Genomic DNA, 13,835 nt, shown 5'->3' with positions numbered 1-13,835 from the left:
CTTTTGACTAACTTAATCCAACAGTAATTCAGCAGACCTTTCACAGATAAGTAAGTGCTAGATGAGCAGAGTGAAAAAGGGCCAGCAGCAGAAAGCTAATGTACAAAAGCACAAGGGCACAAAACTGCCCAGTACTCTCAGGGAACTGTAGCTGGTCAGTATCGTAGAGCAAAAGTGAGGACAGAGTGGCAGGGATGAGGTGGGTGAGGTAGACAAGGCCCAGTTAAAATGCCAGGCACAACAGTATGGATTTCTCTGGCAGAGAGTAAGGAGCCTTTGAAAGACTTTAAGCAAGAAAGAAACATGGTCAGATTTTCTCCTGACAAAGCTCCTGTGAGCAGCTGTGTAGAGAGTGGACCAGGCGGGAGAAAGGGCCCCAGCAAGGAGACTGTTGGGGAGCCCAGGCTGTTGCTGGGGAGGCCATGGGCTAGAGAAAACTATTAGGAGGTTGACTGTGAGGAGCCAGCGGTGACCAGTGGCTAGATTTCTGGCCTGGGTGACCTGTCAGCTGCTACGGCCATCATCTGAGGCAGGGAACAGCAGGATGAACAGCAGCTGGGAAAGGAGGGCGAGGCACTGAGGTTTGGCATTTTCGAAAGCGAGGTACCTGCGGGACAGCCAGATGGAGATGTCCAAGAGGCCGTTCGTCAGTTTTACGGGTCTAGAGCTTCAGAAAGGTCTGGCTAAAGATAGCAATTCTGGAATCATTCAGCATAGAGAAGTTAGCGGAAGCCCCAGCAATGGATGAGATCCCTCACCCAGGCAGAGATGAAGAGAGGGCTACAAACGGAGCCTCGGGACCTATCAGGGAAGAGTCAAGAGGAAATCACTAGAGGTGGAAGGCAAACAGAATGTGGCCCATTCGTTTATTCATGAGGCACTGTGTGGGCAAGAGGGGGCACAGACAAAACAGACACAGTCCCCATCTTGGTGTCATAAATGAGTGGGGGAGACAGGCAGCCAGAAGGCAGCTCAGTCCCCTATGGTAGGTGCTACACTAGGGATAAGTAGCAAGTGTCAGGAGCTGTGAGGGCACCTAAACCAGGTGGGGGTGTGAGGGAAGTCCCCCATTCCCACCCACCCCAGTTCTCCCAAGCCTGGGCCCTGAAAAGAAAGAACCCTATCACGGTCACCATAACACCAAGCAGGACTGATGTCTGGATTGCACAGCTGACAGCCCAGGGCAAAAGTCTCAGGAAGACACTGCTCCCCAGGGAGCTCACCCCTTTCTGCCCCCTTCGAGGATTCATACTTGAGACAGTAAGAGAGTAGCCCTATAACCATGGGGTGAGCATTCAAGCCCCACCCAGGATGTGCCTGCTCTGGTTGTTGGTGGGACAGGGACAGCTCCCTCTTTGGGACACCTCTTTATTGCCAAGGAAACTGAGGAGGAGATATGAGCACTGAAAGTCACCCTTTGGGTCAGCTGTGCACTGCACCTGCTCCCCTCACCCACCTGGGACCCATCCTCAGGCCCAGTTATGAGCAGAGCTTTGATCTCTTGGAATGAAATTGCTGCTGGGTTATTGCTCTGGGCCAGTACAGCAGTGTGTGAACTCAGTCCTCGGGGATGAGCTCTGCGAAGTGAGTGTGGAACATACACAGTGTTATATGTACATGCTTGGACATATCACACACATAGACCTGGTCCCCAAAACTAATATTGCTCTCAGTGGATTCTGTTGTATTAGAACCCATAAGCAGGGGGTGAGAATGAAAAGCTGATGGCAAAAGCTCAGAAACATCCACTTGCACCCTTGCTTCTCCTTTTCCCACCCCACAGCAGGGACAGGAGAGTGACCAGCTCTAGGACCACAATCACCAGGCTGCTTGCGAATAGAAGACCACTTTGGAACTAATTCTTTCTCAGAGCCCTGTGTCAAGGGCCAGTGTAAGGCAAAGCTGGAAAATATACAGAATGCAGTACATACATACTGCAAAACATACAGAATGCAGTAGGTGCTCAGTTGATGCACATTCCTTTCTCCTTTGCCCCTAAGGGACAGGAGCAGGTTTGCCATTACACTGGCTTTAGAAACAAGGGCAGACCCTGTGGCTGGGGCAGGGCCCACCATCACTGGCTAGGCAGGCTGAGGTCAGTGATCTGTCCCCAGAGCCATGTTTCCCAGGTTGGCAGGAGCTATGCTTTGTCTGCCTCCCAGAGGAAATTTCAGGCAGGTCTCCCTCTCCCTAGCACCTGTCCCAGATGCTTCTCTCCAGTGAGGATCAAAGGATGCAGACTGAATTTGGCAGAATTCTGAGAAAATCTCATTGAGGAGAGGAAAATGAGGCTTCATTTATCCAGCACCATTGGTATACCCTCTGTAGCCAGGTGCAGAGGGAAGGGCATGGGCTCTAAGGTTAGACAGTTCAACTCCCAGCTCCACTGTATCCTAGCTGTGAAACCTTGAACAAGTGACTGAGCCTTTCTGAGCCTCAGTTTCTTTGTAGAGGCCGTAAGTGCACCTACCTCTGAGAGTGGTGGTGAGGATTCAGGTATTCAGCAAGCAGGTGGCAAACACCTACTCTGTGCCAGACAGTGTTCTAGGATGCAGTGATGAACAAGACCCAATCGCTGCCCTCGTGGAGCTACTTTCTAGTGGTTGGAATGAAATAGTGCATGGAAAGCACCAAGCAGAACACCTGTAATGAAAGTAGAATTGCCTTTCAGTGTTCACCGTTGCCACTCCATCGCTTTTGCTCAATGAGTCCCTGATCATGGCTTTTGTTATAAATGACATAAAGTGCTATTGTGCAGTGATACCCTAGAGGTTTGCTGAGTGGATGGGGCTCTGTGTGTACCCTTAAGCTGATTGGCCCCAGAATACTATACTTTTATAATTCTTCTGTCTCTTCTCCCTTCTCTTCCTGTTTGTTCCTTTTCTCTTCCTTTGGCACATCTGTCTCCAGTACAGATGCCTCCTTCTATGTCACTTCTAGAAAAAGCTAAAGATTCCAAGGAAACTTCCCCAGGTGGTCAAAGGAGGAACCTTATTTTCCGTCTATCTGTCAGGCCTGGTGGCAGCTCCACAAATGTAGAGATTATACCTGTTTAAATTTATGATATATCTGCTCTGGTAATAATAGTTCTGAACATTTGCACAGCATGGTTTTCTAAGGACCTTTCACCAGTATGACCACATCTAGTCCTCACAGTAGCCCTATAAAATACCCTCCTCTGAACTCGAGCACCAGCTGTGCTTTCCTTTATCATCATACTTGACCTGTGTTTCCTGGGTCTCACCGCTTGTCTAGATTCAGAGTATGTTGAAGGCTCAGTGATTACCCAGTGCCCCCCAACACAGAGCCTCCAGGAAAGTGTGCTGGACAGATGGATAGGTGGGTAACCTAACTGACTTCTGGTTACCAGGAATAGTTGGGTGCCCTGAGAAATGCCAGAGAGCAGGTACAGCCTCACCTGAAGACGCTCTCAGTAGCTGGAGCAGTTACAGCCAGGGCAGGAGCACAGTAGCCAGGGTGTGAGTCCAGTGCTCAGAGAACCCAGAGGAGGGAGCAGCTGACTGCTGGGGCTTGGAGGAGGAGGGCTGGAGCATTCTGGGGAGGCCTCCTGGACGAGGTGAGACTAAGAGTGCTAAAGCCTGCCCAGTCTATACAGTCCCTTTCTTTCCCAGGGTCGGCTGACAGATGGAAAAGGGAAGACGATTGACTGCAAGGATGCCATCTTCATCATGACCTCCAACGTGGCCAGTGATGAGATCGCACAACACGCATTGCAGCTGAGGCAGGAAGCTTTGGAGATGAGCCGTAACCGTATTGCTGAAAACCTTGGTATGGTGGCTGACCTGAGCTCTCTGGGCCAGTGACCAGGCCATCGGCCCATCTCCTGGGGGCAAGGATGTAACTTGGGGTCCTGGTCCCAGGGGAGGGTCCTAGTAGGTAGCTTTGTCCCTAGCTGACTCTGAGCAGACACCAGGCACCATACCAGGTAGTGGAGGGGGACAGACAAACAGTGCCCCTGCTTCCTCAAGAAAGCCCAAGTCTGTTGGGTGATAGGAAGATTCCAGACAGGGATAGACAGAGCTACACCAGGGTGAAGGGCCAGAAGGTGGCCAGGTCTTAGGGGACTAAAGAGATGCACACTCAACAGATAGAGGTGCTTTGGTGCAACGAGGGCACAGCAGGTCAAAAACTATATGGCAACAGACACAGCCTTTTCCACTCAGGGCCGCTTCCTGCAGAAGTAGGCCCTGGAGAGTGCTACAAAGGAGGAGCACATCAGGCAGGAGGCTGTGTCTGTTCAGGATTGAACCTGCCCCCTTCCTCCAGGTCAGAACTCAAGTCCTGCTCCTGACTCTTCTCCTCTCCCTCCCTCACATGACTCCCACCCTAAGAAACCCCAGGCTTTGTGGTGCATGAGAGCTGGAAGGGCCCCAGAAAGTACCTAGTCAGGCAAGGAGACCAGGCCAAAGCCCAGAAAGCCTTAGACCTTGACCAGGATCACACAGACAGGGGCAGAAACAGGGCTCTTTTCATAGGTAGCGCTGAGCAGCAGGTACAGCCTCCAAAGCTAAGTGTAGGAAGCAAGCAGTTTGTGATTCTGTCTCCACAGGGGATGTCCAGATTAGTGACAAAATCACCATCTCAAAGAACTTCAAGGAGAATGTGATTCGCCCCATCCTGAAAGTAAGAGGGTTTTCTTGGTACTTCCTGCTGGAGCCTAAGTTTGGGGGAGGGGGGACTTTAGCCATCCTAAAGATATGGAAGCCCCCTCCCTTCCCCAATGAAGTCCAATAATTCCCCTTACCCCTGTGGATCACTGAGCTCACCTCATCCCTGACCGGGCCCTGCAGGCTCACTTCCGGAGGGATGAGTTTCTGGGACGGATCAATGAGATCGTCTACTTCCTCCCCTTCTGCCACTCGGAGCTCATTCAACTAGTCAACAAGGAACTAAACTTCTGGGCCAAGAGGGTAAGAGGGGACTGCTTATGGGTGGGGATGGGACATCTGGCCACTGGAATTATGGAGCACGGGACTGGGAACACCCTATCCCCCAAAAGGTGGAGCACAGTAGTGTGGGCCCAGTGGCCTTGGGGGTGGATGTCTCTCACAGGGCTGGGCCTCAGGGAAGAGTGGTGAGAAAGGGAAAACACTGGGCCCACATGCAGGCATGTTTCTGTCTGACTTGTCTCAGGCCAAGCAAAGGCACAATATCACACTGCTCTGGGACCGTGAGGTGGCAGACGTGTTGGTCGACGGCTACAATGTGCACTATGGCGCCCGTTCTATCAAACATGAGGTGAGCACAGGAGCCTGAGAGAAGTGAACTACCTCCAGACCTCCCTCCCCAGTGCCCCCCAGACCCAACCCCTGGGCTCCCAGCCTGTCTCTCTACAGTTCGGCTGCTGGAATTCACACCCAGAGCAGATGCCACTTCAGAACCAAAAACACAAGATGATCAAGTAAAACCCCTGTCTGGAGGGTGGCCCAGAGAACCCTCCCAGGAGTGGGAAATGGCTGGGAGCATCAGAAACTGACACCATTAAGCCTTTAGCACAGTCCTACAAGCTAGGTGTTATTAGCCCCACTTCGCAAATGAGATAACTGAGGCTCAGAGAAGGTCTCTGACTCACCCTAGCAGTAAGGGATGGAGGCAGCCCAGGCTGAGGTGGTGATGACCACTTCGCCTACCACCACCTGCAGGTAGAGCGCCGTGTGGTGAACCAGCTGGCGGCAGCCTACGAGCAAGACCTGCTGCCAGGGGGCTGTACTCTGCGCATCACCGTGGAGGACTCAGATAAGCAGCTACTCAAGAACCCAGAACCGCCCTCACCCCAGGCTGAGAAGCGTCTACCCAAGCTGCGGCTGGAGATCATTGATAAGGACAGCAAGACCCGCAAACTGGACATCCGGGCACCCCTACACCCTGAGAAGGTGTGCTACACCATCTAGCATCTACCTCCTTGCCTATACGTGCCCTCAACATCCAATAAAGGCCCCTCGGCTATGGCATGGCAACTGACCTAGCTTCCCCTCATGCCTCTCCCTCCTCTTTACCCAGCCTGAGGCCTGCTTACCTGCTCACAGCCCCTAGAAGACCCCTCCTAACCCCAAAGCCTAAAGCAGGAATTTTGCCCAAGCCCAGCCCCTTTGTTAAAGGCCCATAATCTGCTAACAAGTCTGCAGGAGAGGAGCTGCCTTTCACCTCTTTAAGGCAAGGAGGAGGGAGGAGCCAAATCTCTGTCTTCTAGCATGTTCCCCATACCACATAGTCACTGGAGCTGTATTGTGTTCCCAGGAAGCTCAGAAATATGACAGCTAAGACTAGATCAGGCTAGAAGAAGACAGAGACCAAGCTGTGACCTGCCACCCTCTGCTGGTCCTCATATAATTCGGTCTCCAGAACGTATCCACTGAGAGTGGAGGAAGAATGCAGAGCCTGGGCACAGATGGTTCTACAATTTAGTCTATAGCCACTTCGTTCCATGCCCTAAAATTCATGCATTTCACCCAATAGACCCTTTCCCCTTTCCACTGCCATATTATGCCTCCCTACCCTATGTCCTAGGATCAGGCCAGACCATGTTTCTCCAGTTTTGGGGACTAGGTCAGTAGGAGGGACCCTGACTGGTTCATTATCCTACCCTACTGTGCAACTGAGCAGCAGCCCCAGGTGACCAGGCAAGCTCAGCTTTGCAGGGGCCTCCTTAGGAGACTAATGCCATAGACTCTAGGAAGCTGTAGGGGGAGACCACAGGGTCAGGCCTGCCCCTGTGGCCATGGAATCTGCCTCAGCCCTATCTATACTGCTGTACCAGTTAAATTAGCCTAGAAAAAACATGCAATTTATACAATCTGCATGTTAGTCACTAAGCAAAGGATCTAAACACCATCCCTCAAGGGCATTTAACAGGACAGCTGTGTTTCAGCCCAAGCTTAGCAAGGACACAGCAACTCTATAGCCTGGTGCAGCCTTGGGCACTATCTGCAATAGCCACCATTGATAACCACTCCATCCACCTTCCCCCATAGGGCCTTTATGGAACCCTCCGAGTGTTAGCTAGTCTCTTTCAGGGAGCGAGAATGGGAGCAGGAATCAGAGTCCTTTGGGTGATGGAAGAGTGTCATATAATGTGATGGGTACGAGGCAGTCAGAATCCAGGATGTTAGCTCCAGCAGATGCTCCAGCAGTCACTGTCCAGCCTCTCAGGAGCTGTGTCTGCTGCTCCCTACCTCAGTGACTGCTGTTTTTTATTTTTTTTACTTTTTGTTTTGAAAGAATTTTAGACTTACAGAAAGTTGCAAAAATAGAGAATTCCCATATGCCTTCACCCAGCTTCTAATATTAATATCTTATAAAACCATACTGTAGTTACCAAAAGCAGGAAATTAACATTGATACAATATTACTAACTTATCTCTCTACAGACATTAGAAATTTGCCAGTTTTCCCCTTTTTCTGGTCCAAGATCCAACCCAGGATCCCACATTACATTTTGTTGTCATGTTTCCTTTATCTCTGACAGCCTGTGGCAGCTTCTCCATCTTTCTTTGTCTTTTGACACTTTTGAAGAGTCCAGGTCAATCATTTTGGGTTTGTCTGATGTTTTTACATGATTAGATTGAAGGTCTACACTTTGAGCAAGATGACCACAGAAGTGATAATTGTGTCCTCCTCAGTGCCTCCAAGCACGGGGTGGGGTTAACTTTGGTCACATGGCTACGATGGTATGTGTCAAGTTTTTCCACTGTAAAATTGTGAATTTAACCTTTGAAGTTGATAATCTTCTGGGTACTTTAAATCTGTATAAATGTCTTATTTATCCTTAGAATTTTGCCTACTGATTTTAGCTTCCGTCATCAATGGTTCTTGCTTATAACAGGTATTAATGTTATACTCACCTGATAATGATTTGGTTTCCTTATTCTATCTATATTTATTCATTGGTATTCTGCTATAAGGAAGAGCTGTCCCTTTTCCCCCATTTATTTATTTGATAACATATCATTGTGAACTAATGGATATTTGTTTTAGTCTATGGGTTATAATCTAACACTGACATAGTTTACTTTGTTGCTCAGATTGGCCCAGATTTGGCCATTGGGAACTCTTTCAAGTTTGCTCCTGTGTTGTTTCAGCATTGCCCTCATCATTTTTTAAGCACTTCCTTACTTTCTGGTACCACAGGATAGTCCAGGCTTCACATTTTTCCTGTCCCAGCTGTGACATCAGCCATTTCTCTAAGAAGCTCTCTGTTCCTTTTATTCCAGAAAAAAGGAACTTAGAAACCAAATGATTTCTTGATACTAGAAACCAAGGTCTGTACTCATTGCTACTGGAGTGTCATTACTTCTAGGACCTCTCAGCAGACAGAGCTAGGAAATTATATATATATGTATGTATGTATATATGTTAATACATGCAAATACATGCATCTGAATTTATTATCAGGTCTATCCATCTGTATATTATTAAAAACCATGAGTTTATATTGATACCTTCGGTTCCATTTCAGTACCATAGGGTTTGCAACTGCCATTCTTATGACTTTACTATTCCTTTTTTTTTTTTTGAGTCAGGGTCTTGCTCTGTTTCCCAGGCTAGAGTGCAGTGGTGTAGCCTCAAACTGCTGGGCTCAAACAATCCTCCTGCCTCAGCCTCCTGAGTAGCTAGCACTATAGGCACGTGCTACCACACCTGGCTAGTTTTTCTATTTTTTGTAGAGACAGGGTCTTGCTTTTGCTGAGGCTGGTCTCAAACTCCTGACCTCAATCTACCTGCCTCAACCTCCCAAAGTACCAGGATTACAGGTGTGAGTCACTACGCCTGGCCTGACTTTGCTATTTTTTCTCCCCTGCTATCTCTGTTGCTTCTCCTTTCTCTCTGTTTGGTGTTCAGACTTCTCTTAGAGCCTCTAATTAAGCCAGTCAGTGACCATGCAGTATTTCTACGGGATAAAGGTCTTATGTCTGGCTTTCAATCCCTTGGTTGAATTAACCAAGGAACAACAGGCATATAACTAAAAACCAGAAAATTTTTATACAAGAAAACCCAATAGCCACCTTCATGAGAGTAGGGTAGGGGACAGGGTAAGACCCTCAGATTCTGAGGAACTTAATTATCACTTAATTCTTTGCTAGACCTCCAATGTGATATTGGACCCATTATCTTACACTTCATAGCATCCTGGGCAGTGCTCAGCTCACTTGCTCTACTTGTTCTTGTCTTCATCACTAGACTGTAAGCTCCAAGAGGGCAAATACCCAGCTGTTCAGCTCAATATTCTATTCATGGTACCTGGCACAACGCTACATAATGGATGCTCCAAGAATATTTGGACGGGTAGGTGGGACCTGCAGCAAGCACAGATCTTCACAGTGGGCCCTGGGACAGCCACAGTATCATTTGTTTGCTAAGCATACTTTTATTTGTCATGTTCTTGTGGCCAAGCAGTGAGACCCACCAGGACTGGAGCTCTGAGCAAATGGAACAAGGTGAGACCCATATACCTTATTGAGGATCCTAGAATACATATGGCTGGATTTGAAAATGAAAATGTACCACTTTTATTGTTCAAAAAGAAAAACTCAGAGGTATGTAGTGATTTAGAAATTTAGGAAACGGTTTGGTGCGGTGACTCATGCCTGTAATCCTAGCACTCTGGGAGGCCGAGGCAGGCAGATTGCTCAAGGTCAGGAGTTCGATACCAGCCTGAGCAAGAGCGAGACCCTGTCTCTACTATAAACAGAAAGAAATTAATTGGCCAACTAATACATATAGAAAAAATTAGCCGGGCATGGTGGCGTATGCCTGTAGTCCCAGCTATTTGGGAGGCTAAGGCAGGAGGCTCGCTTGAGCCCAGGAGTTTGAGGTTGCTGTGAGCTAGGCTGATGCCACGGCACTCACTCTAGCCTGGGCAACAGAGTGAGACTCTGTCTCAAAAAAAAAAAAAAAGAAAAGAAATTTAGGAAAGAAACACATTTAAATCCTAAGAAAAACAGACCAATAAAGATAAAAGCTACAGTTATCAGGTAGAAAAATAAAACACAAGAAAAAGTACAAATTAAAAAACAATTCTTGAAAGCACCAATAAAATAGATAAAACCAGCCAGGCACAGTGGCTCTTGCCTGTAACCCCAGTTCTTTGGTAGGTCAAGATGGGAGGTTTGCTTAAGTCCAGGAGTTTGAGGTTTCAGTGAGCTGGGTTCCCACCACTGCATTTTAGCCTGGGTGACAAAATAAGAACCTGTCTCAAAAAAAAAAAAAAGAAAAGAAAAGAAAAATAGATAAAATTTCCTGAGCCTGATAAAGGGAAAAGAAGCCAAAAAAAGGGGGGGGGGTTCAGTTTAAGAATGAAAAATTAGACATAACCATGTATGTGGAAGAATTGAGAATAATAATAGAAAAATTCTATGGCAACAAATTTAAAAACAGAGCAAATGGATAATTTCTTAGCAAATACTTAACCCAAGACATAGTTTGAATAGGACAGTTGATTATCAGAAATTGGAAAGGTGATTAAAATTTTAACCTTTTAAAAGATTGTGGCCGGGCACAATGGCTCACACCTGTAATCCCAGCAGTTTAGGAGGCTGAGACAGGAGGATTGCTTGAGGCCAGGAGTTTGAGACCATCCTGGGAAATGTTAGTAAGACCCTGTCTCTACAAAAGATTTAAAAATTAGCTGGTTGTGGTGGCACACACCTGTACTCCCAGCTACTCAAGAGGCTAAGGCAAGACTATGTCTCTAAAACAAAGAAAAAGATTATGTTCTTTTCATTAAACTTTTTAATTGAAATATGTTTATGGAAAAGTATATAAATCTCAAGTATATACTTCAATGAATTATTACAAAGTGAACACATTCTGTAGCCATCATTCAGCCCCCAAAATAGATGAGTTTTAACTTTTTTTTTTTTTTTTTTTGAGACAGAGTCTCACTCTGTTGCCCGGGCTAGAGTGCCGTGCCATCAGCCTAGCTCATAGCAACCTCAAAGTCCTGGGCTCAAGCGATCCTTCTGCCTCAGCCTCCCGAGTAGCAGGGACTACAGGCATGTACCACCATGCCCAGCTAAATTTTTCCATATATACTTTTAGTTGGCCAATTCTTTCTATTTTTAGTAGAGACAGGGTCTCGCTCTTGCTCAGGCTGGTTTCGAACTCCTGACCTTGAGTGATCCTCCCAGAGTGCTAGGATTACAGGCATGAGCCACCACACCCGGCTGAGTTTTAACTTTTAACTGTTAAACAAACTGCCAGTGTACGCGAACCTGGTAAGGTACCAAAAAGAATGCCATAGCCTAATCTCACTTATGACCACAGATGGAAAAATTCCAAATAAAATCCAGTTGAATTGTACATTATGATCTTATAATATTTATTTCAGGCCGGGCGTGGTTGCGCATGCCTGTAATCCTAGCACTCTGGGAGGCCAAGGCGGGCGGATTGCTCAAGGTCAGGAGTTCGAAACCAGCCTGAGCAAGAGCCAGACCCCATCTCTACAATAAATAGAAAGAAATTAATTGGCCAACTAATATATATAGAAAAAATCAGCCGGGCATGGTGGCGCATGTCTGTAATCCCAGCTACTCAGGAGGCTGAGGCAGTAGGATCGCTTGAGCCCAGGAGATTTAGGTTGCTGTGAGCTAGGCTGATGCCATGGCACTCACTCTAGCCTGGGCAACAAAGCGAGATTCTGTCTTAAAACAAACAAAAAAAGGAGATTTATTTCAGTAATACAAGGCTCAGTGTCAGAAAACTTATTACTTCGTTACATCAAGAACTTAAATATTATGTAAATACCTATAGAGTAATAATATTGATGTTGATTTTCTCATTTTGGTAATTATCCTATGATTATGGAAGAGAATATTTTGTTTTTAAATAATATGAATATTTTGAGGTTAAAAGTAAAGACAGTTTGCCAATATTTCATGAAACTTTAAATTATATGTACATAATACATATATACATACGCATATATGTCCATACATATATATACACAGAATGATAAAGAAAGTGTTAATATTTGGGAAATCTGAGGAAAGGGTATACAGGAATTCTTTGTATTGTTCTACAAATTTTCTGTAAGTCTAAAATTATTTCAAAATAAAGTTTTTTAAATGAAAGATGTTAAAACATATCAGTTTGTGCTGATATATCAATTAAATTTAGTATCAGTATATGCTGAAGAAATTTTGCAGCTTTAAGTATAATTTGATAAAATTAAAGCTCTAAGGAAAAGAAAAATTATTTGAATATGATAGATTATCAAAACCCAACAGCAGGCCAGGCACAGTGGCTCACACCTGTAATCCTAGCACTCTGGGAAACCAAGGTGGGAGGATTGCTTGAGCTCAGGAGTTCAAGACAAGGGTGAGCAAGAGCGAGACCCCATCTCTACTAAAAACAGGAAAATCAGCCAGGCATGGTCGCGCACTCCTGTAGTCCCAGCTACTGAGGAGGCTGAGGTGGGAGGATCACTTGAGCTCAGGAGTTTGAGGTTGCAGTGAGCTATGATGACCCCACTGCACTCTACCCAGGGCAACAGAGTGAGACTACCTCTCAAACAAAAGTATAAAAAAAAAAAAAAAGAATGAAAGAAAAATAAACCCAACAGTGAACATTATTTTTAATTGTAACAACTAAAGCTATTTCTGTTAAAGTCTGAAATAAGACAAGATTCAACATTGCTTTGCAAATTGAAATGAAAGCAATTAGAGAGGAAAACTAAATCACATAAATATTGGAAAAAATTAATGATCTTATTTTATAGAAATATTGTATTTTTTTTTTCATTATTTTGTTTTTTGGGGGTTTTTTGAGACAGAGTCTCACTCTGTTGCCTGGGCCAGAGTACCATGGCATCAGCCTAGTTCATAGCAACCTCAAACTCCTAGGTTCAAGGGATCTTCCTGCCTCAGCCTCCCAAGTAGTAGCTAGGATTCCAGGCCTGCACCATCACACCTAGCTAACTTTTTCTATTTTTAGTTGTCTGGCTAATTTCTTTCTATTTTTAGTAGAGATGGGGTCTTGCTCTTGCTCAGGCTGGTCTTGAACTCCTAACCTCAAGCGATCCTCCCATCTTGGCCTCCCAGAGTGCTAGGATAACAAGTGTGAGCCACCATGCCCAGCCCAATTGTGTATATAGAAAATCCAGGCAGGGCGTGTTTCTCAAGCCTGTAATTCTAGCACTCTGGGAGGCCGAAGCAGGAGGATTGAGCTCAGGAGTTCCAGACCAGCCTGAGCAAGAGCAAGGCCCCGACTCTACTATAAAATTGAAAGAAATTAGCCAAAAAACTAAAAATAGGAAACTTAGTGGGGCACAGTGGCACGTGCCTATAATCCTAGCTACCCTGGAGGCTGAGGCAGGAAGATCACTTGAGCCCAGGAGTTTGAGGTTGCTATGAGCTTAGGCTGACGCCACAACATTCTGTCACAGGAGAGTGAGACTCTGTCTAAAAAAAAAAAGACCAAAAGGCTATAGTAACAACCTATTTGCATTAATAAGAAAATTTGTAAGTAGCTGAATACAAGATAAATATACAAAAATCAATCATTTTCTCTAGCCTAGCAATAAAACAGCTAGAAACTGTAACAAAAGAAAAGCATTCCATTCACAGTTGCAGCAAATAGGTGTATATATTTGCTCATATATACATAAGCTACTTCTGGAACAGAGCAAATTGGGCAATTGAGGCACAGCAATGGAAAGGAAACTTCACTATATTCATTTCTTATGCTATTTTTAGTAAGTTTTGAACTACAGTAATATAGTATTCAAAATTGTAAAATACTTGAGAATAAATTTAAGAAAAAATCATATTGAAGGACATAAAAGAAGACCTGACAAAAATGAAAAAATATACCATGTT

General features: G+C 45.7%; 1 protein-coding gene across 3 annotated transcripts in view; it reads left to right on the top strand.

Moving 5' to 3' along the window:
* CLPB (ClpB family mitochondrial disaggregase) overlaps positions 1 to 5,978 on the top strand; it is a 141,803-nt gene extending 135,825 nt beyond the window's left edge. For all 3 annotated transcript variants that reach the window (XM_012745070.2, XM_012745068.2, XM_012745072.3), the window contains 5 exons: positions 3,633 to 3,789; positions 4,571 to 4,644; positions 4,812 to 4,931; positions 5,155 to 5,259; positions 5,664 to 5,978. In XM_012745070.2, the coding sequence (XP_012600524.1) occupies positions 3,633 to 3,789; positions 4,571 to 4,644; positions 4,812 to 4,931; positions 5,155 to 5,259; positions 5,664 to 5,912 (705 nt within the window). In that variant the 3' untranslated portion in view covers positions 5,913 to 5,978. The remainder of the gene's footprint in view (positions 1 to 3,632; positions 3,790 to 4,570; positions 4,645 to 4,811; positions 4,932 to 5,154; positions 5,260 to 5,663) is intronic.
* The last annotated feature ends 7,857 nt before the right edge of the window (positions 5,979 to 13,835 follow it).

The sequence above is a fragment of the Microcebus murinus genome, chromosome 4 (assembly GCF_040939455.1).
Source record: "Microcebus murinus isolate Inina chromosome 4, M.murinus_Inina_mat1.0, whole genome shotgun sequence".
Taxonomy (NCBI): domain Eukaryota; kingdom Metazoa; phylum Chordata; class Mammalia; order Primates; family Cheirogaleidae; genus Microcebus; species Microcebus murinus.
This window is presented reverse-complemented; position numbering and strand designations above follow the sequence as displayed.